General features: G+C 39.0%; 1 protein-coding gene across 1 annotated transcript in view; it reads right to left on the bottom strand.

Annotated features, from left to right (window-relative positions):
• Positions 1-7,436, bottom strand: part of ITGA4 (integrin subunit alpha 4) — a 34,673-nt gene extending 27,237 nt beyond the window's left edge. Inside the window, exons 1-4 of the mRNA XM_088526989.1 lie at positions 7,255-7,436; positions 6,899-7,020; positions 599-705; positions 376-505 (exon numbers count right to left, since the gene is read on the bottom strand). Of these exons, the coding sequence (XP_088383115.1) occupies positions 376-505; positions 599-705; positions 6,899-7,020; positions 7,255-7,436 (541 nt within the window). The remainder of the gene's footprint in view (positions 1-375; positions 506-598; positions 706-6,898; positions 7,021-7,254) is intronic.
• Positions 7,437-23,954: the final 16,518 nt, after the last annotated feature.

A 23,954-nucleotide genomic window follows, 5' to 3' on the forward strand; every position in this document is an offset into this window, starting at 1 on the left:
GCAATAACTCATGAAGATGTTACTTGGATTTTACTGTGAGCAGGGTGTCGAGTAGAACAAGCAGATGACAAAACAAAGGACTGAAGGAATGATGCTCCTGTACTGGCCTATTTTTGAGGAGTATACATTCTTCAGGGTCCCATCCAATGAGGAAGTGCTTTGATGCCTTACTTAAGCTATTCTTTTTTGCCTGCTGAAAGCAATTTCAAAGTGATAAACATCTTGCTAACAGATTTATAATATAGGCCTTATATGAGTCTTCGAGCCTTTGGCTGCAGAAAGCCTGCCTAGAACAAAACAGATTCTTCACACTCTCCGCATCATTTGATTTTACATCTTATTCTTTCCTAGAAACGACTCAAGCATTCTGCTTACCTATGTAACATGGACATATTCTTCTACTCAGTTCAGTTCGAAAATCAGAAGAGATGGCAAAACAAATACCGTAAGGTAGTTTGTGTTCATTTTTTATGTAAAAGATATTTTTCCATCTATGTCCACAAGCCTATGAATAAAAAACAAATATGTTTGACACAGAAGCAAAAGAATGGTGAAGGCAGTCTGACAAGCAGATCCACAGTCCCCAAGTTATACATACCAGGATAGATCCGTTTTCTTTTGGCTGCCTTGATAAGCTGACACCCAACCACTGGTTATCGCGCTCTTCCAAACAGGTCTTTCCACAGCGCTCTCCACTGGGGTTGCCTGCGACACAAAGACCAAGACTGAACAGATGTACAGACTGAAACAACGCACGGCCCAAGACTCAAACCTCAGAGAGTTCTGCTGAAAGACCTCAAAAGGCAACTTTGTTGGACCTTATGCCTGTGTATTTTATGCAAACTTTTCCACACGAATGTTTCACATTCCTCTTGAACAAAGGTAAGGGTGTGTGTGGTTAAAGAGAACGTGCTGTTTCTGAACATGACTGATTTGGCAGTCAGTATCTGTTTCTCTGTCACTATTAATCAGATTAAGCATGAATATAAAGATTTATATAGGAGGGGGCTTATGCTGCAAGTCTGAATTCCCTAACCTGGATTGTGACCTTCATGTCTAAGGTATCACTTTATGAGTGGTTTTATCCTAAAAATTCCTAAGAAACACAAGTAGCATCTCTGGTACACAAACTGTGGATGCAGGTCCTGTATCCTTCCTGCACTTCCATTTATGTAGAAGTGCCTCTTTATTTATTTATTTATTTTCTTTTTAAGAAATGTTAATTGTTAAAACCTTAGGGAACAGAGTGAACTTCCTTTGAACTCCCCAAACAGATACAGTATTGCCCAGTTAGCAAATTTTTGCTTCCTCACAGAGTCTAATGCTTGTACAGTATCTATGGCAAGGAAAAGCTATACATTCAAAGGGATGTTAAGGTACATAAAGCAAGCTCGGCCTTTATGACCATACCTCCTCTATGTCTGTGTTGACAGACAGACAGTAACCCAAATATTGGCCCTGCATGACACAATTTATGAGAAAAATAAACTGCTCACAAAGTGAGTGATCTTTTGGGTAATTTCAGTACTTTCCCCAGTTCAACACAGCCACTGAAGACCCCACGATTTTTGAAGTTTAAGTGTTTTTAGTTGCCCGGAAGAGGGCGCCAAGACAGGACATAGACTACAAGGACAAAGGTGACATCGTTCTAGAAGAAAAACCAACTTTGCATCCAACAGCATGAGAGCTGAAATTTATTACTAATCAATGAATCAGAAAGCTTAAAGAAATGCCTACCAGTGTTTCCTGAATTCCTTTCAGAGGAGACACAAGCACCTAATTCAGAATGAACGTAGAGTAAGGGCTCTATGTGTATTTAGGCTATTCTGAGAAAGGATGAATTACTGTGTGCTTTATTACATACATTCCCATATCTAACAGTTTTTAAAATGATTTTGTACCTAGGGCATCAGAGTCTTCTTGAGGTGAAAAACAGAGTAATAGAATCAAGATATTCATTTACTGCACGGTTTAAAAACAAAAGGGCAAGCATCCACAGGAAAACCCAATAGTCATCCTTACTCCAGAGCTCACTCCCTACTAGCATTTGACAACTGTTGTGACCTTGATTTCTTTCACTTCCTTAGTATTTCACCCCTTATTTTTCCAAACACAGCATTCTCTACTTGCTCTGACAAAAAGATGAAGGTGGTGATCTTTCTGTAGGCTATCTAAGGTCTAGGTGAGAAGCTTCTGAGTTCGCTAGTGCCAGGACATGATTTTCCCTATATTGAACATAGACTGCACCCTGCAAAAATTTCCACAAACAAGCTTGAAATTTCATGAAGACATTTCCATGGTTTGCATGAATTGCAGAGCATGTAAATCTGATTCAAGTCCTCTCAGAAACAACATTCTATTTCATTGCCATGCTTAGGAATTAACACTCCATTAAATCACAAAAACTGCCTGTAGTAACTCCATTAATTTATGACCAGCATCATAAATTTCCATGTTAAAGAGGTTTTTGGAGACTTTCTGTTAGCAAGTCAAGCAAGATCAGGTAATGGTGTTGTTAGAAACTAAAGGAAGTTTTACTTTGTTTTAACACTTATTTTCTTGGTTCTAATTCTGAGGTCCATAATGAGAAAGAAAGAACAAGCAAACAAAACCCCCAAATCCTCTATTCATTTGTGTTCACGGGATTGTATTCCCTTATTCCTTGACTCTAGCATAAGATCTTAATTCACATTCTCTTTGTTCCTCTGTCTTACTTCTTAGACTGGCAAGTATTCAAGCACCTTCAAAATAACAGGCCTGTGGGGGTAAGTGAGAAACACAAAAGGCACAAGGATGAGCAGGGGTAGGACATTATTAAGGTTTTATCCAAAGAGAAGAGAAAATGCTCTTGTCTGTACTAGCAATGGAGTAGCACTGCACAAGCTTGAGAGGATGTGGCAGCTTGACTGCCTCAGGGAAAAGGAGCATGCGCTGCCATGAAGTCACCCAAAAATAAGTAATCACCCAACCTGGGTACATTACACAGCTGGCAGAAACACTTTGGTTCTTATCCCTGCTGAACACATCTGCAGAAACAACACAGCCACACAGAAATAGGATCACAACTTAAAAAGCCATCTCCAACTTTGGTCACAAGGACTCTGTACAGATGTTTGCCATGTCAACCGAGAAGCCAGTTTTATATAATTTTCTCCAGCTCTCGCTATACTCAACAGCCTCTCATGATCCTTTTTGTCCTCCCAGAACTCCTCTGATCCTATTGCTAGCTGATTAAAACTATGAAGCCTACTGCACAGTTGATAATCCTCCTTCTACCCCATTCTTAGATATCGGGGCCTCACAAGACATTTTCATTCAGCAAGGGCTAGATCTTCTCTATGTTTGGGGATCTGGGGTTGTCAACCAACCATCTTCACCAAAACATTGAGTTAGGCGGGAGCTGTTTCCCCAGCTCTAAAACAGATCTAGGTCAAGAAGGTCTTGTCTTCCCTTGGATTCATAAGGCTATTTCAAACTAAGTCACTGGCAGGTTATGACCAAGGCAAGTAAGATCAAAAAGTCAAACTTTCCAAGGAAAAAAAAAAAAAGTGTACTATAATCAAAGCTGAAAAAAATTGTAAGTTAGTCTTTTGTGGAAAGTTGTTAACTGTTCACTTCTCCACAGTAATGATTCAGCTGGGGGAGCTAGAGGGCAATTTGTTCAGAGGTTAAATTTACAAGGGACTTATAGGAAGAGTAATGCTGTGGGACAACACTTTCTAACTTTATTTTAAAGAATATGCATGAGAATTTACTATGTAAGTTTGTATTTGAAACTTCTTTCTGGCAGCCTGGATAGCAAATTTTACAAATCATATTCTATGCTATTAGCAAATAAATCACACACGGTTTCAAAACTGAGAAAAATGTTAAAAATTTTCTATGTGATTCTGCAAGTCCAAAATATATTAAGCAAAAACATCTGAAGAACATTATGCTTCAACTCTGCAATAATTTATGATTGCCCCAAGCTGACATGGCCAAGGTCTTAATATTCTAGAAATTCAAAATTACTAGAGTACGGTCAGTCAGTACCTTAAAACATTAGCACTTAGTTCTCTAAATAATGAACCTTAAGCACTTATGCACGCTATCTGGTTACAAGCCTCTGCATCTAACCTAAGTCATCAAAGGAATCCAACTACAAATAAATCAATGGCTTGGAATATTTGAAAGCACTGACAAAACAGGAGTGCTACACCTAGGAGAGAGACTCTCAACACTTCAAGCTTCCATTCAGCGATCGAGAGATTTATCGTACAAGTGTGGGGCTGGGAAAACAAAAATTAGACAGTGTCTCTCATGACTCTTCTTGGTTTTTAAACTAGCCCTGGTCTCTACATCCTGAACAACATTAAAATCCTTCAAATTATGCTTCGATGGGCTATTTCCAGATGCTGGGATGACTGCAGCATAGAATAATTTCCAGCAAATCCTTCTCTATTAAGGAGCCAGATAAGATTGTGTGACACCTCCCCAAGTGCTTGCCCTGTCCAAATAAGAGCAATTTTGTGTGATCAGAGGCTTCTTGTACAATTGGCAAGAATCATTTGCTAATTTGCTAAATCAGTTTTAAGGCTACTTTAGTGAAAAATGGCAACAAGATAATTTAATATTTCTATACCTCTAAGTACTTCACATCCGTTTATTACTCTGACATTAGGGGAAAAAAATGACCTATATTACCTGTTATCACCTTTATGTTTCTTTGACTTGTAACTAGAAACTTATTACCTCAAAGAGTCTTACATTGAAAAAAGGAATTCAAGTATTGAAGCAGAAGATAAAAACGGCTACCTCTGAACTCTCCTGCCCCAGCAACATAACACATCCCTGCTCATTTTTCAGAGGAAATTGTCTGTTCTAAGAAATCAGAATCCAAACCTGTCAACAGCAAAAATGCAAGCAGAAGAACGAGGAGGTCACTGATTGAAAGACACAGTGTGGATAAAGTCAGTATGTCCAAAAGCTGCTGACAGTCTGAATGAGCTAGAGAAGAGATAATTAAGTTTAATTTTGCAATTCAAAGTTCCCTTGTGTGTTTCTGTGACTCCTCAGCACACAGATGGTGGCTTACTCAAACCCAAACACTTACCAAAACCTGCATCCCCCTCAATTTACATCTGATGCGCAGCAGCATGGTGTGGCTTTTTTATTGACCTCACTTCACATATGACTCTGCTTTCAAGTACCTACTTATCTTCAGAAATACCACAGAACTACCTTGGTGTTATCAAGAAGTTGCCTAGCACTAAAGGAATAAACACTTTGTAAAATTACTGCTTCTCTTTGTGGTGTCACCACCTTTAAACGGGCAGAACAAGGCTGTAAACACCACTGCGTACCTGCAATCTCTAAATATGGGAATGGGAGACTCACCAAACCAAGCCTTTAGGACCACAAACTTGTTTATCATTTCATCATAACAACTGAGAAAAAGCCATCAAGTTACTTTTTTTAGAGCTTCTGTTTCTCCACTGTCCAAATTAATAATTCAAGAAATACTGAAAGGTTCCAGTAGTTTACAAAGCTCAAATCCTAGCATCTTTTCCCTCTTACTTCCCCCATGTAGTCAAAGACTAGTTTTACTCCAATCCAGAAGCAGGAATTTAGTGCCTTTTAGCATATGCCATTTATTCAATTAGTTGACTTCTTCGACTTTCCGAATTCCCTCTTACAGACAAGTCACTGGAGAAGAGTTCTTTATCATTTTTCAGTAGACCTAATATTGGAATGAAATTACTCAAAAAGAAAACAGCTGGGTCTGGGATATGTTTAATTGCAGGTCTGTCTACAAGCAAGTGCTGTCTTTTACAAAGAAAGCACCACTGATGTATGTTTGCTTTTTGCAGCTTAACTGTGAAAAATTACTTTTATTTCCAGCTGCTGGAAAACTGGATGGAACCTGTTGCTTCTAAATGCTATGTCCAACTATGCATGGAGAAATTACTATTTTGACTTAACAATTTTGTTGTAACATCCTGTATTCTGGCCCTGAAAAGACATCAGTCCATGGTACTTTATTGCTTTTGCTGGTTGAAAAGCTTTTCGCGCGCTTTTATCCTTACTGGGCAGCAAGGGCACAGTTTAAGCGGATACAGTGACTCTTGATCTATAGCAAGCGAGAAAGTTCAGGAAAACTTAACGCATAACGCAGGGGTAGAGTTTGAAAGTTTGTATGCAAGTAGGGCAAGAACATAGCCCAAAGCAACAACACATGCACAACCACCAGCTGCAGAGAAGCCGCGCTTTGAGCAAGTCTCCAAGGCTTGGCGGCTTCCCATTGCATGAGGACAGGGGCGGCAGAGAGATTAGGGTTAAGCGCAGGGCCGGCAAACTTGACTTTGTGGTGAGGAGTTTTGCTCCCCTGAAGTTCAGTTTTCCAGAACGTTGGCAGGTGCGAAACACCTAGGAGCACTGTGTGGTGCTTCAGCCATGCTTTAGGGTGGCTTCCACAGAGAGATACTTTGAAGAGGGATGGTGATTTCCACCTCCCCCTGCCCTGAGCTACCTGCTCCAGAAGCTGAACCAGCCTTCTGAAGGCAAGCACAAGAGAGGGAGAGAACCTAAACCCTCATGAGGGCTCGGCATCAGGGACCAAAATGTGCGCGCAAGAAAGCGCAGTGGGAACGGGCACTGTCACGCCAGCCTCATTTCCCAAAACCAAGCTCTGCTGCAAAAAAGAGGTGCCAGCTTCGCCACTGCTCGCGGACAGTGCCCGTCCCGCCTTGCAGCGAGGGCTTCACCCTCGAGGTGCCCCTCGAGGCGCGCGCGGGACCAGCCCGAGCCGCCCGCTTGGCACGCGCCCGCGCGACCGTTACAAGCGGCCGTTACAGGCGCCCGCGCGACCGTTACAAGCGCCCGCGCGACCGTTACAAGCGGTCCCGCCGCTACTCACCCAGCTGGAGCTGCTCGCAGTCCCCGCCGGGGTTCCCCCCGATGCGGCAGCGGAAAATGGCCCCGGGGTTGACTACGGAGAGGTTGGCGGGCCAGTTCGCTCGGGGGGCGCCCGCGACGAGCCTGCAGGTCAGACAGGGCGGCGTGAGGGGACAGGACGGGGCCGCCGCGCAAACTTGTGGCGCGTCCCGGAGAAGGGAGGGGGGACAGGCAACACAACGAAAAACTGCCCGCCGCGCTCCGCCGGCTAGGGCCGTCCGGGCTCCCATCACGAGCCCGCCGGGCTCTAGGCACCGGCGACGAGAGAAGCACCGAAACCCCCTGCGCGGCCGAGCCCGCCGCCGCCTCGCGCCTCACCAGCTGTCGCCGCCGTGGCGGTGCAGGAGCACCGAGTAGCCGAAGAGGGTCCCGTTGCCGCCCTGGAAGAGCAGCGGGTGCTGCGTGTCCAGGTTGTAGGGCTGCGCGGCGGGCAGGCCGTGCCAGAGCAGAAGCAGCAGCAGGGCAACCCCCCGCGCCGAGCCCCCGCGGCCGCTCCGCATGGCTGCCGGCCGGCCGGCACGGAGGGAGGGAGACGGTGCCCGCCGCTGCCCGCCCGCCGCTGCCTCCTCCCCGCGCCCGGCCCCCGCCCCGGGACGGCGGCGAGGCGAGGCGGGCTCGGGGCGGGGGCGCCGCCGCGCTGGGCCGCGCCGCCCCTTCTGCTCGCCGCCCTCCCCTCGCCCCGCCGGCCGCTGCGCGGGGGACCCTGGTGGCCCCAGGGTCGCCCCTGCCCTCAGAGCCGGAGGGCAGAGCGTATCTACTAGGGCGCTGCCGCCTGCCCGGCCTGGGCTGCTCTTGGGTAGATGAATGAGCGTTGTGGTGGTTGCAGGGGGGAAGCAGAGTAGGCTTTGCCTAAAATGCTACTTTCCACCCCAGCCGCCCTTGAAATAACTGAAATCACTTATTTCAATTTCCTCTTCCCTGAAATGCATCTCCTCTGAGTTCCGGCGTAGGAACATTAGCCAAAGCTGGAGAATCATCTCTGGAGGAAACTTACGTGGTCATATTACATCTCCTTAAAATGATTTCAGCATGACCTTGTTGCAAGCCTTCCTGCATGGCCATTGCATTGAGAGGATATTTTTGCCTTTTCCTTTTGCTGATGAGGTGGTATTTGAGTTCTAAAACTGGGGTCTTAGCAGTACAGGACAAGAAGGATTTGTTAAGATAGCTTGGATATAGGCAGGTGTTGGGCAGGATAAAACCTGGGACAGATACAGGACAGTGGATTGTATTGGGTGGTAGAAGTGATGAGTCCTTCTGAGTCCCTTCTGAGCTCTGTGTTCTGCAAAAATAGCACCTGATGCCGACCTCTTCCTTCTACACAGGAAGAAGTCACAACACCCCTTCCCCTACACTATTTTTTCCTCCATTTAACAATAACCTTTTCACATTCCTGTCAAGTTTCTTTCTGGAGAAAAATTATTAACCATTGGATCAAACAGCATGAAAGAAAAACTTCTGTATCATGCAGGAGATCTGGTAGTTACAGGTCTTGGAAAGTCTCTCTTGATCAAAAAGATAAGCTTTGCTATGTGCATTTTCTGAAGTCAGTCATCAAGTCTTGATTTAGCTCCTACTGAATTATGTACAATTGAAATTGAGGCTGCCACTTCAGGCCACAAACTTTGCCTCATCAAGGTCCATTGCCTTTCGGGGTTTCCCTACTGCTGTAATGATAATGCATTAATGTAACTACAAATAGTGATACTTTGAATGGAAGGAGCAAAAACCCAAAAACTTCCTCAAAATGAAATATTGTTACAAAACGTTACTGAATCTGGGAGACAAAATGGGTATCAATTCAAGTGGTAAAAATTATATGTATTAAGAGTAAGTGTGGGATGGTAGAGAACCTTGCCCCAGTGAAACTTAAAACAGCATTTCAAGCATCTGTGACAAAAAGCTATATCCATTCAGCTGATGTCAGTGGAAAATTTAATACTTAGTCAAAATGCTGAGCAACTACCAGAAGCCCTAAATGCCTTCAGATGTGTAGCTCCTGGAATGAGGTCAGCACGTCGCAAGATCACATTGCAGTCTGTCATGTCTCTTTAAGGTACTCATGACCGGAGACAGCAGAGCGCTCCCCTAGATAACCCTGATGTGGAGCAGTGGCTGTACTGTATAAAGGAAAGCAAGTTAAACAGCTCCTCAGGTGCTGGTCATCTTCCTTGAACTACTGATTTCAAGAACTTAGGACAATCAACAGCAGATGAGAATCTGCTTTTTCTACCAGTCTGAGTTGTTTCTGTCATTCTGAAAGCAGCAAAGCAAGCATGATTCAAAACTGAAACACTAAGCTGTGGTTTAATTGCTGGGAACAATATTTTGTCCCTGCTCTAAACAGTTGGCCAGTTTTGGAATACTAGCAGGTTTTCTCAAAGATGGGAACTGTCCTTTGGTCCACTTGTTTTTCACAAAGTTCTGTTTCCCTTGAAGGCAGGGGGAAGCAAAGAACATTTCCCTACTCACAGTTTCCGTGCCTGCTTTTCCTAGCAATCTTAAGTCCTAAACATCAGCATCCTCTCTGCTCTTTCTCAGGACCATGCCTGTCCATCATTCTGCAAATTCTCAGTGCAGCAACCATATATGACTGCAAGCAGTCAAACGCTGTGGCCTGTATTTGTAGCTGTTTTAGGAGGAGAGAAAGGGATCGAACTGCTGCCAGAGATCTTAGCTGACAGGAAAGACAATAAAGCAGATGCATGAATAGCTGTGAACGTGATGCAGATGTGAACTGGGTGGAAGAGAAATCAATACTGAAATGTGAGAAAATACTATTTCAAAAAATACTTGAGGTTTTGGGTTGTGGCCAGGTAGAGAGCAAAATTTTAATGCAGAATTGATAGAAGTGTGTAATAGAATTTGAGTTTTATTGGAGACTAGGAGAACTTCTAGAAAAGGTAGAACCAATACAGAAAGCAAGGTAGCAATATTTATAAAGAAAATATAAACATAAAACATAAATTTATTTACACTTTATTTATAAAGAATGCATATTTCCCTTAAAGTATGGGTACTAGAGTTTTTTTGAAACAATAAAAAGAAATCCTTCCTGAGTATCATCTGCAGAATGATCTAGATAGGAAAAGGGGAGGTGCTCTATGTGACAGGATAGCAACTTTGAGTTAACAAGTCTAGAAGAAAAATGTCACGGTGACCTCCTCTTCCATTTGATATTGGTGCGTGTTCATCATCAGCTTCTTTGAAATGGATGTTATTGGGATGGCTTTTTGAGCGAGGAAGTATATTAGGCTGCAGACAAACAAGCATTTTTTACTAGTGGATATGCACACTCCATGCGACTGTCCTCATCTCTTGCTGCTTATTCTTGAATCAAACTGCTGTCTTATGCTGGTACTGTTATGTTTCTGAGCAGTGAAGGAGATCACAGAAACAGTATAGGTTAAAAATAGCTCAGCAAAAAACCAAACCTGGATCAGTTTTAAAATGTCTATGTTGTGTAGTTAGACAGTTGCATTGGTAGAGTGGTGTAAGTCAGCAATGCTGCTTTCAGAGGTTTCTCAGAATACGGTCTTAATTTCCTATAAAAAACAAGTAGCAAGAGTTTAAAGAGATAAAGCCCACACATTAATCTCCAAATGGAAGCAGAAATCCATTTCACCAATGTCAATTTCCTGACAAGGCTCAGAGATCTCAGGCTAGATGCTCTTTAGTCTGTGTCCCTGAGGGGCCCAGCTGGGAAAACTATGTTAGAGTAGCCATCTTGATGCCATAAACACCAACATACAATTGAGTGTGAACAAGGTGACCATAAGATTATAAATCGTATCATATATGATCCTTCAAGATTTAATATTCCAAAACCAATCATGAATACCAGATTTCTACAGAGGTTTACCGATGCAAAGCCCAAAGGTTGTAGGCATAACCACAATGGGCAAATACAATCTCTGGCATACTGAATTACACATACCAATTAGATTTAGACAAATGTAAATTTTAAAAAAAAAAAGTATTTAAAGTTTGCTGATGCAAACCAGAACAAGTTGTCGTGAACAGAACTGTCAAAGTCTGTAGACAGTATACATGCACTTCACAGAAGTTAAGTCTTGAGCAACTACATCATATCCCCTATAAAATTACCTGAAACAAACTAAACAACCACTGCACAACAGAATAAATTTGCTGAGACACTACAGAACAAAAGTGAGCTTACCATTGGGGAACCTTTTTTTATGAAACAGGCTCTTTAGAGTTTTAACTCTTAATTTCAAGAGAAATTTGAAAAACACATTCATAATCCTATTGGCCACTCTCCAGTCTTACACTACAGGTGTTAGTTGTGAGAAGCCTCCCTTAATGATAGCTGTCTAATCACCAACCTGTCTCAGCTGTTTGCCTCTCTCCAGAAAATACTTAGCGTAGCATTAGCTAGAAGTAGTAGTTTTCTCCTTTCTTCATCAGAAGGTAGAGTTGGTGTTTTGACTTGGCAACAATAATCAGTTAAACCATATTGCCCAGAGTTCAAGGCCGTTGTGTTAATTAACATAATCAAGTACAGGCAAAAATACATGTCCCATGCTTTTATGCTAAGGTCCCATGATTTTATTTCTACAGTTATTCTGATGCTGTTTTGCTTATCTTTTATTCCCTATCTTTTGCATGTTTACTCTTTGTTTCTGACTTTGTACTCTGTTCCATCAAGTATTATGTGAAATTTCTGTTAAGAGTCGTTTCTATAGCTTAAAAGCTTCTATTTATTTATAGCTGTCTCTCCTATTGAAATATGAAGTCACATTATAATTTCTTTGGTGATAACACAGGCAATTCCTGATTACATATTAATGGTAAATTATATAGTGATAAATTAATTACTAAGTTGAGAGTTTTCAATAATTTAACTGGCTGGACAGCTTGAACATCAGACAAAACTGAGAGATCCTGTGAACATTGTGCTTTGCTTCAGTCTCCAGTTGGCTTTTAGCTTCTAGGAAATAGCCACTTTATGTTGCTGTTTCTGAACTACAGAGTTGTATTTGTACTGTCTGTGAAATGCAAATATCTGTTACAATAAAGTTTTTTTACAGTAAATAAAATGTAAATATATAAAAATATACATAAATATATGTATAAATATATAAAAATATACATAAATATATATGTAAATATAAGGGAAAGCATACACCTAAAAATCTTCATGAATGTGCTTGCTTCCAGCTGTGTCTGTCCTTATTCTCCCTGATGTAATGAAAGACTGTGACTGTTTATGGAAGAGTGTCTGCAGACCTACTCTTAATTTAAAAACAAAATGATCACTGGGTGATTTCCAGTTCCAATTAGAAAAGGTTGAGAAAATTGATTTTGAAACCATCTAAATTCCTTAAATATGGGTGTTTCAAACTGAAACTTTTTAAGCTTTTGTGATCCACTGGCATATGGAAGATTTGGAGGTTTAATCTGACCAGAAGTGTTTTGTTTTTTTTTGTTTTTCTTTTCCTTCCAGCAATGGCTGTCTCTTGCATCTCTTACTCATATGCTGTCATTGTTATCTGAGAAATTACAGAAGGCAAATATACTGTTACATTTACCCCTAACATTCTCCTCTAGAAACATTATCTTCCATCTATAGTAAGATATGTGTGAGCTTGCAAAAATAGAATATATTGTCTACTGACAAATATTATTAAGTACAGATGTCCAAGGCACTAAAAAGAAGCTACTATTAAAGAGTTTTCTTTTCTTTTTAATTTTTTAATGGTTTTGCTCTCTTTAGAGAACTGATTTTTAGTTAGAATCTGCTAAAGAGGAAGAAGTTGTTTCTATTAATTTACAAATCATGTTTTCTTTAAAAGAAGGAAATTTTTTATATTCACATGATGTCTTTTTAGGGTATGTTTTCTGGAAATTTCTTATTCTCTTGAGTGCATGTGTTGGTGAAGTTGACAGGTTTTCCGACATAACTTTCCAATATTTAAAATTATAACAGTGTCCTACAGATAAGGGCTACGGCAAACTGATCAGCAGAAGCAAATAAGAGACCATTGTAGTAAGAACAGGTAACTAGTGACCACATTCTGATTTATGATGATAAAATATGGGAGAGGAAGACTGGAAATTATTTATTACATGTGGATGTGAGGTAACAGCATACACACCATCTTTCATTCTTAAAATTTTATGTAAGATTTCTTAGCTGCAAGATCAGGCCCAACCATAAATAATTAATTTTGAGTAAAGCTGGACAGAAACCTCTTTTCCTATCCCAAAGGAATTGCTGAGCGCTTTCAACTTTCCTATCTCAAATAAGCACAAATAGTATTTTTGTGTGCTCTCTCTACATCTTCCATTGCAAAACTCTAGACCAGTGCAGTTAGAGCACTTTTTGCACTCTTTAAAACAAATGTTTTCAGTTTGACACCAACACCTATTTTGAAATGAAAAGTAAATATTTATGTTCAGAGATTTTGAAAATAAAACCTTTTAGTTCTCACTTTTTTCAAAAATGAGTAATTTTTTTCATCAACCTTTTTCTGCAAATGATTTCCATTTTAACATATTAATCTCTCTAAAGAAAAAATCCTCATTATCATTTTATATTGTGGGTTTTTTTTTCCCCATTTCTCTTCTGTTCTTCTGAAGCTTCTATGAGTCTGATAAAGAGATGGGATGCAATGGGAACAGAATAGCATCCATAGAAACTTTGTCAAGATTTGCTTGCTAGCAGAAAAGCCACTGTAACCTGATGAATGATCTGTTACTTCTGCTGGCAACCCAAATCGGAGAACACTAAAAGCATGAGCTCGAGTTTGGGTTCTTTAGCCCAAGTAGATACTAGTTTTGCCTGCAGGAAGTATCAGCTGTACTGTACACATGTGTTTCTTCCTGGGTTTTATGAGCCTTACTGGCACTATGCTTATGCAGTAGCTGTCTCTGTTGGAATCCTCTTACAGATGTTCGGATTAATTTATTCAATTTATTAACTATAGCAAATATAGCTTTTTTTTTTATTTGCCTTCGAATATGAGCAAATGCTATACAATGAATCAATACTGTTATACAGACTGCCTTAACAATTGGTATTTTCCAGTGGTGTTTATCCAGTGATATTCAAATGACCGAAGATTTTAAGGGGAATAGAGTAGGTTTCTGATCTCTCTCTTATTTCGTGACAAGAAATGGGCATGGCAAATCATTAATAACATTTGGTCAAAATAGTTGCAAGTCTGTGGGTCAAAAGATATCATAAAAGCTGAAAGCCTTTGGCTCTATAGGAAATGTCAGTGCTGTGAAAACAAGACAGAAATTATGCAGGTTTTTGTTGTGTGCCTGTCACCAGCCTGAGAGTGTTCTTTCATTAGTGGTAGGAGCTGTGTTTCAGATGGGAAACAAATTTATAAGGCTCCCTTCTTTCTAAAAAAGAAAAAAAAATCATTGTTGAAAGACAACTGCTGTGCTGAAAGGAAACACATGGGGGAAATGCCACTTCAATTTCAATCTTGTCTTCAGGATACCATAACTTACATCTTCCAGAATGTGATAGTGTGCTTCATCAGGCAACATCGCAATGAGATCATACCCCTGAATATGGATTCCAGGTCATCGTTATAGAGAACAGCAATAGTTGTGTCTGATCTCTCTTCCTGAGAGAGAGCATTTTAGGAAAAATTCTCATCTTTTCATAAAAAATTGGATGGTTTGTTTGATGCTATCATGGAATCCAAGATATGCACAAAAATGATTACTTCACAACTCTGAGCCTACCTGAGGAGAAAGGCACACCTGCATGGCTAGGGGCGAGCTCCCTGATGTCAATACAGTTGCAGAGACAAGCCTAAGACAGGCCACAATAAAGAGCAGGCAGTGTTATGATAAGGAGGAATTAAGGGAGAAAGCAGTGAAAATTCAGTCGTTTGTATAGTTGTGTGCAGTGAGACTTCGGACTTTTTCTGGGAAGTCAGACTTCCTGGCTTTTTATGCAAGTGTGAGAATTGTTATAGCACTCCTTATATGGATGATCTTAGCACAAGTACATGTTTGTTCTGTGTAATACATCTTCATGGATTTAATAGGCTGCATAACTAAACTTTCTGGCAAGCTCTAAGAGCTCTAATTATTAAAATGTTAACATAAAATTAGACATTTTCTTTAATGTCTTATGTCTTTAGACCATTCCATTTTTTTTTTTTTTCAGAATTTAGTTTGGCTTAAGTACACAGTGGGCTTACAGGAGCAAGACAGATCTGAGCATCATCTTCATGTAGTCCTTATGAGAGGTTTTTATAAAGTTGCAGATACACATTTAAGGAAAATATGGAAATATTCAGAGTAACCAGAAAACAGAGTGTTCTGTTAAGATTTCATCCACTAACAGGTACACTTGTCCCAGTTCTTGAGATAAGTGGACCGTGGACTGCAGCCATTTACTTTTTTATTTATATATTGTAAAATTCTGTATTTCTACATAGCAGGCACCATAATCAATCATTTACAGACTGTTACTATGAAAAACGTGATGAAATGAAAGAGCTGCTGTTATACATAGAGATATTTCTTTGAGTTATTGTAGTTCTGTTTTGGTTTACTACATATTTTAATCTTTCTGTTTTAAACTTTGATTTGACATGTCCAAATTCTGAATTTCTTTCTAAAAGGTTGTAATCAAAGCTTGATTTAGTTAAAATGTATGTAACGTTTTGTATACCTGAAAATGCTGCAGACGCTGCATTACAGACACACTCCCAGTATTAGTCTGAGCTCAGCGTGTGCTTATTTCAGTCTCATATTCCCGGTGGTCTCTGATACAAAGGGGACCTGAGAATTCTTTGCTGTCCAACACTTTGTTGCTAAAACATAGTTTCCAAAATATTTGTGCATTTAAGCAACGCAATAAGCAAGATGCAGAAGCTTTGCCAAAAGGGCCTTCTCATGTAGACAATATTACGTTGTATTACATTATAGTTCTAAAACATCAGTGGTTTTTTTTTTCTAAGAATAAATAACAGCATCCACCATTTTTCCATTTCTTTTCAACAAGATAGTACTTTCAAAAGCCAGGGAAAGGCCATATGTCTGTCCCTCACATATTTGTGGCTTGCCTCCATCTAAACATTCTCATCCCATTATAGGAGGGGTCTGTGAAACGTACATTTTAATTATGCCAAATGCATTAAAGTTTATATAGGAGCAGCATAAACAGTGAAAATGATTATTTAATAACTCAAGCAACACAGAGGATTGAGAAAATCACTCATGTCTTGAAAGACCATGGAAGCATGTGTTTAGCTACAGCGTAGTCCTGAATTTCAGTGAACTTAAATTTCAGCTCATATTTATTGAACTTCGCGGAGAGAGACTCATTGAATTCCTTTTTGTATTGAGGATTTCACAGGAAATACTGAGACTGAATGATGAACTGAAATGTATTTTTTTTTTTGAATTAGAATTTAGAATCTCTGATTTTTTTTTTAAAGAGGTGCAATAAAACTTGTTATCTAGTTCATTCAAATCAAGCTTGCATGCATGGAAATCTGGATAATTTCTGTATTATTCTTGCCTTGTATTAAATGGAGAAAAACAGTTTAATAAATAATTCATGAACTAGATTATTTATATCTTGCACAATCCTAGTTTCACTGGCTTTAGTTATATGTAGGAAGGTTATTATGTTTAATGTGTAAAATAGTGATTTAAGAAGTTAAGAATGGCAGTGCTCCTTGAGACCAGGGTCTACCTAACCCAAACCTCTTGTCTTCAAGGGTCGCTGAAGCAGGTGCTTAATTGTGGCCAGGACAGGAAAAGTTTATATGATCTCTCCACTAATATTCTCCAGTCTCCAACTATTTCCCTGTCAGGGATTTTCCAGACTATCATGAAAAGCTGTGTTCTAACGTTTCATTTGACAGTGTCTTCCACTAGGTTTATTTGTTCTTCCTAAGTTCTTGTACTAGAAGACTCAAGAAATAACCAATTCCTGTCCATGTTCTCCATGCTCCACTCCCTAGCCTCTTTCCCAGGCTGAAGAGGGCTACACTATTTAGTAATGTGTTTATGGAAACTATTCAATATCTTTAATAAATGCTTGCTGATCTTCTCTGAACCCTCAACAGTTCTACACTACCGCCTTTGGTGTAAAGGGACTAGTGCTGTATGTGACATTCAAGATAAGTGAATCATGGATTTATACAGTAGCATGAAAATATTTCTATTTTACTCTCTTTCTTTCCTATATGATTTGACTTGGTTTTTTTTTTACTTTTTAGGTGCAGGATATTGTGAGAGTTGTGGTAAAAGAAGGCTTCACCAAGGTTTGGCACCTGCAGAACAGGGAAGCCAGTTCTTGAATGCTGAGAGGTAAGAAAGTACACATTATTAGCTTTTACCATAACTTAAAAGAAAGTGCAATATGTAAATAATAGTCCCGGTTCTTGTTTCCACAGATATCTCCCTATGCCCCAATAATTTAAGATAACTGAAAAGTTTGTTTAAAGTACTTGCACTTACTTTTGAAACAATACAGAATGTTAATGGAGCAATTGAGAATTATGTTTGTAGAACATATTTCACACAAATTTAACTCTATTTTCATAAAGGTGTATATAGAATGATTGTCTCCTTTCTCTTTTGAAAGTTCTGCCCAATCCTTAGAAGTGGTTGTCTAAGGTCATGTAGTTGTTAATCAGCAGATAATGATATTTGACAAATCAAAATCAATTTAAGAGGAATTCCAGATGCTTTGAAAATTTGAGATTTGTTCATCCATTTTACTTACTATGCATGGAATTTTCTGGCTTTCATGTTTGTATTGTATGTATCCAGGAACACAGAACTCGCTGCTGGTTGAGAGTATGAGGAGCAAAGGTCCTGTCCTAAACTTATGAATTTGTATCATTTTTAGATAATGCGAATAAAGAGTCTACTGACATGCAAGAGCCTGAATAGGGATATGAAAATGCAACATAATTTTAAGAATAAAAGGATTTCCTTGTTTTGTTCAGAGAACATAAGTGAAAAGATGTGCTAATAGAAAAACCTATACTTATATTTAAGCATCAATGGTATAGCACTTAAAATTATACATAAAAAGTGATATAGGTATTAAACTACCGCATAAGAATGAAATAAAAATCACTGATCCATTTTCTTTTTTATGACATGGCTGGACCACACTTTTCATTCTCACAGGCAGACTATTTTGTGTACACAAACTAACTATAAATTAGCATGCAGTATGTATTATAGACAGACCTGTGTCTAAAGACACAGTTTCTAAAAAATAATGTTGCTATTTATGATGTTTTGTTTGTTTGTTTTTGCTTGCTGAGATTGCAAAAGATAGATAAAGGTAGAATTAAAATGGAATTGAAGGATCATCACAGATGGTACAAATAAGGTGTTGAATGTGTGTTTGTGTAGTTAAGACAAAATTGTATATTTCTCAGAAAACCACACTCAGATCCAGAGTTACCAAATACTGAGCAGCAGAAATGGGCCCTATCCCAGGCCATAAAAGCTGTTTGGCGTTTCAGTTTGTAGTGCAGAGAGCATTGCCCCTGCTATTCATGATTCGAGATGAGACTCAGTGTGAAGTTCTAGCTCAGTGCAGTTTTTTATTTGTTTCAATTGGGCTTTGTCCATCTGTGTGTTTCAATTGTCACGTTGTCCATCTGTGTGTTTGCCTGGGACTGTGTAAGACAGAAGCATAATCATGAGATAAAATCAGATTAATATACTTTACAGTATATTTTTCTATAGATTTTCCCATCTAGTGAAAATTAATCATCTAATTAAAATCTACACAGAAATTCTGGCATATTAAAATATAATTACATAAGTTTTTAGTACACTGAATGAAAAAATAGTTGATCTAGTTAAATGACTTTTCCCAAGGCTTTTCTATTCTGAAACAATGCACTGTGTCATCATGTCTCTATTCTGTAATATTGGTATCATCAACCTTCTGTTTTATGAACAAAAATAGTATTTTGTTATTCTTTTTAAGTGGAAACAAGTTTGGTGTTGTGTGTCTTTTCCTGGACACACTTCATTTCTGCTATAATGTATAGCAGTTACAGTAAGGAGGGAGTCAGTGAACAGCCTGCCTCCTCTCCCAGTGACTAGTAACCATGTGCTGACAGCAAACCTTTCAAAGTCTAAAGTAACTTTTTTTTAAAGATAAGTAGGAAAAATTAAATTGGCAGACATAAATTGTATTTGCTTGCAGTAATTTTATTTGTTTCAGATTATTTGGCTGTTTTGTGAGTTAATCATTTTCGAAGTTATGGCATACTCCAAACTGTAAGGAATGCTTGCATAAGCAAACCTGGCAGTTGGCCTGATATTTATACACTGGAAAACTTATGAGTTGGGCAGATCTCTGCCTGAATACCGCTACAGTCTTTTGAATCCAGATAGGGATGTTATGCAGAGAACATGGTATTGCTTTTCCGTCTTTCTTCTTGACTAGATCCAGCATTATATTTACTTTTAGTTTTCAAGGCCAGTAATAGCTACATTCTTGAAAACAAAATCCCAGACCTAAACTTTCTGAACAATCACATTCTTCTGGCTGTTGGATCAATGTTCACAGCTTAGGTCTTGAAAATGTCATTAAATGCAGTTTATGAAGACTTTGAAATCAAATGGCCTTAGTTTTATGTATTGCTGGGAGACCTGTATGCATTTTTTCATGGAAGAGCCTGGTATGAAGCCAGATGTATGAGATTAGCAGTACAAATCTTCCCCAGTAAAGGATACATGAGACCAGTGTTCATGGCTGCCCAGGCTGATATGTCATAAACTACCAAATATTGTTTTGGAGGCTCTCACTGGTCCTTTTCCACAAAAAGGATCATCGAGTGCTTCTGAAATCATTAGGAGGCTACACCAAATGTTGGACTTCAGATTTAGGGTAGGTGAACAGGGAAGAAGAGAACAATCCCAAAAGTTAATGGGAGTGGGGCAGGGGCATGGCGGGGAGGGAATAAACAACAATAAAAAAACACATCTTCAAATGCCTGTCTCCATGTTTAAAGGATCAAAACAATTGATAGGAACATCAGTGGCACTGTTGTTATTCTCTGAAGCTCATTTTGTTGGATTTTTTTTTTCCTTTGCAAAGTGCTTTCTGGGATGAACTTTTCATTTGTTTCTGTTAAACCTAGCTTATGCCTGCTAACCATTTACTATAAGCAACTGATAATTATTTGCAAAGGTTGTGGCTTTTCCCTCATTTTATCATTCATTTATGTAAAAGATAAGGCAAAGAAAGAAGCATCAGCATTAAAATTTTAGAGCAGTCAAATCACAAACATTTTTAGTTGGGATTTCTTACTGTAATTAAATACTTTTATGTCTGTATATACCTACCTGCATGAGACAGTGAACACTATCTCTCAAGTTCTGTGACGTCTTAAAAGGATTTAAAGCAGTGTCTGTGTTTCTGTTTAAATTCCACAACACGTGAAACCGCATATTTCAAAGTTGCAGCCACTAAAAAGAGAGAATGCAAGAAGCACAGTGCTGTGTAAGAGTGGGAAAAGACCAATTTGAATCTGTAATGATATCTGAAGGGCCAGTTCATGAGTGCAGAGGAAATGTACAGCATAGCTCTGGCATTTGGATCAAAATAGCAGCTCTGGATCTAATCAGTTCTGAACTTCTGGTGAGCACGGGGTCTGACTTCAATAGATCTATCTGTACGAAGGAGTAAGTAACTGTTTGCCGTCTTCAGCTGTAACGGCGGACAAAACTTATAATGAGCTGTGACTTGTAGTAAAATATACCATAGTAAGTCATGGGGATCATATGTGAAAATTTTTTGAATGCTGTTGGGCAAACTGTAGACTTTCATTGCATTCTTGAAAGCTACATAGTGTATGCCTGTGGGATGCTGGGGAAGGGGAGACCAATTGAGTTAGGCTGATTTTTACACTACCTGAGAATTTGCTGTGGTAACTTATTTACAAACACTCATTGTGCAGAATACATATATTTTTATCTTTCTAGCATATATTCCTCTGCATTTTCTTCTGTTTGGCAGTAGTTGCTGACATTAAATATTTGAAAGCAATTGTGTGAGAGAGAAGTCAGAGATGGCCAATTTTAATGCCAGCAGAAATCTTCTCATACACTTGTGTGGATTATGCAATTTAAATGGATAGAATTCAATCCTAGCTGCCTATCAGGTTCATCATAATTGCAGTTACTTTATAGAGAGTATTTTTGTAGCCTTTGCACATATGATCTCTGCAACTGAGAGTGTTTGCATACCACACAGCATCTGGCTCAGTTTTTACAGGATCTTAACAGATGTAGTAAGAAACAACTCCCTAATGTCTAAAAATAATTGTATTTCAGTAAACCCTCCTTCTACAATCACTACTAATAAATATAATAAGCATGTAGCATTGGAAGTGACACTGAAAAATGACAGTAAATGCCCACAGCATGCAGCTATTGAATCTTTTATTTAGCAAAGCATGAATGTTATTTTGAGATAGAGAATACTTAAAGTAATATATGGAAACCAGGATTGTTTTGATTATTTTGGAAAGATTTTAAATATCATGTCAACCCTCTTCATAAAATGATGTAAATGACATTCACTTGAATGGGTATCAGGATTTGGCCCTTATTTCTTTTTCTTAAGGAACTTAAAGTTGCTTCTATTTTTTTTCATTTCACAAAGAAAGAAAACTGTGTTTCCTCTATGTCTGCAGTATAGATATATCATTGTAACATATTGGAAGGAAGTCTAACTTCATCAAGCCACATGTTGGGCTCATGCTTCTAGTTCTCCCACAAAAGTGCCATTGACGGTAGTGAATGTTTTGCATGAATAGATCAAAGTCGGAGAGCACAGGATGAGATGCCTGATGAAACAAACCACTTAAATGAATTTTAAAATAAGTGTAACATCCAAAACTGTGAAGAACTCAAAGTGGAAACCCTGTGTAACCCTTTCAGATCTGTGCAGCATTGCTGAATTTCACTATGCCGAATCTAAATGTCATCTCTAAGGTGATTGCTGAAAATAAGAAATGATTAAGCACCAAAAAGACTTTAGCCATTCATCAGTGAAACAATATTTTGGGATATTATTTTGTGGCAGAGAGCTAATGGTTATCTAGGTCCTCACCTTTCTCTGTCCTGAATTTTGCTTGGGAGTACGAGAGGAAGCTGTTCTCTGGGATTCCCAGGGTTCAAGTCATTTGAAGATCCTGTACCAATAACCCAGGTGTATGGGCCTTTTTTTGGCAGGACAAGTGTAGTGAGATGGGAAATACATTCTTATTTTGGTTCATCAACAGAATTACCTATGAGTCTTCAACCTAATATGAAGGCAAGTGGCTTCAGCCCAGGTGTGAAACAGGTGTCCAAAATAGCATGCTATTAAGGAAGGATGTAGTAATTCCTCCCTACGCAATGCAAGTGTATTCCTCCGTATAAGCAAGTCAAAGTGACATCTGTCTCTGTAGACCATGTACAGGTACAGCGTCAAGCCATTCATGTCTCACCTATTGAGGTCTGTATGTCAAGGAAAAGGAAATGAAAATTTTGTTCTGCAACTCACTTGAAACAGAATGAGCTTTGAAATCTGAGGTCTGCATATAATGCCAAAGTAGCTAGTTAGCTCCAGTTAGCTAGTTTACTTCTGTCACAAAAGAAGAAAAAGAAAACTGGAGTTTAATCTTAGTTTTCTCACTTAGATATTGTAAAAGTAAATAATTTCCAGGTATGCTCAGCTTGATGAAGTAGAAATAGCAATGTCTAAATGACATGTGATTTGAGTGATCTGTCACATAATTATATGTGCAGATATTAGCCTTACAGTTCAGATAATCCAGGCATAGTAATTTGTTTGGACAAGTGTCACTGAACAGTGATGAATAACAAGCAAAATCTGCAAGATCATTATTGGTTTGTGGTTCAGTTGCAACAGGGGGAATCTGCATGGTTTGTTAAGGAGTAAATAAATTCACTGAGTTCTTGTTTTAATTAGTCTCAGGAACATAAACTGCAAATGAGACTAGGAGCTGAGAAGTGTAAAAAATCTAGTACCATATCGTATTTGACTTGAATTTTTTCATTGGATTCGCAAGAATGCTTTCTTTTTAAGCAGTAGGTAAATTCAAGATAAGCTTCCTTCCCCTTGACTTCTTTCCCCTTATACTGGTTTTGGTCTCAGTTTAGCACAGTAGGAGGGTTCTCTTTCACAACCCGACAGAAGAGCTTTGCACAACAAGATGTTTCTGAAGAAATTCTGGTAACCAGGACCTTAAAGTAAACAAAGACTGAATGGGGAAGAGCTTTGCGAGACACTCCATTTTAAAGGCCTGGTTGGATTGTGGCAGTCAAAGGAATCTCTTGAAAGGATACAGGGTTTTCAGCGAAGTAGTGATAGTTTATTCTGAATAATTATTTTGTTTTGTATGACTACAAGAATTCTGCTGTCTTCCATCATCTTCCAGTTCCTCAGACCAAATCCTTTCTAGTTAAACAAGGTGAAGTTTTCTCACATATTTTAAACCACATTTGTACTCCTGTGATCTTTTTAGAGATGCAACCTTATATCCCTTGAGTACTTTTGAAAATCATGTGTTTGATTTACTGTCTTTGCTGTGTCTCTATATGATTTAGTTGCTAGCAAAACTTCTATAGTACGAAAACATGTATTATTGGAAGTTATTCCAAGCATTTCTGAAGGATTATTCTCTCTTATCTCAGAGAAATAAAATGTAATCAATCCTGTATTTACTGGTATTAGATAAGAAAGTCAAGTCACTGAGAATAATTGTTAATCGGTTCCAAATTTATTTCCTGTTGCCTGTGAGGAAAAGAAGGTTTAAAATCCTCTAGATAATACCAGACAGAGAAAACAGTCTTAAATGAAGTGAGTGAAGAACAAAGAAGCTATTGTAGGCTAGTGGCAAAGCTGTCTGGTTTCTGAAGGGCAATATGAAATGTGTGAGAGAATAGGGCAGTGCAAGATATTCTTGATCTCTGGTGTATTACGTTTCTTCTTTTATGTTCAGAGGGTGCCAAGTTGCATCAAA

This window comes from Tinamus guttatus, unplaced genomic scaffold (assembly GCF_059628265.1).
Source record: "Tinamus guttatus ecotype Peru unplaced genomic scaffold, ASM5962826v1 Tinamus_guttatus_pri_ptg000260l, whole genome shotgun sequence".
In the NCBI taxonomy this organism is placed as follows: Eukaryota; Metazoa; Chordata; class Aves; order Tinamiformes; family Tinamidae; genus Tinamus; species Tinamus guttatus.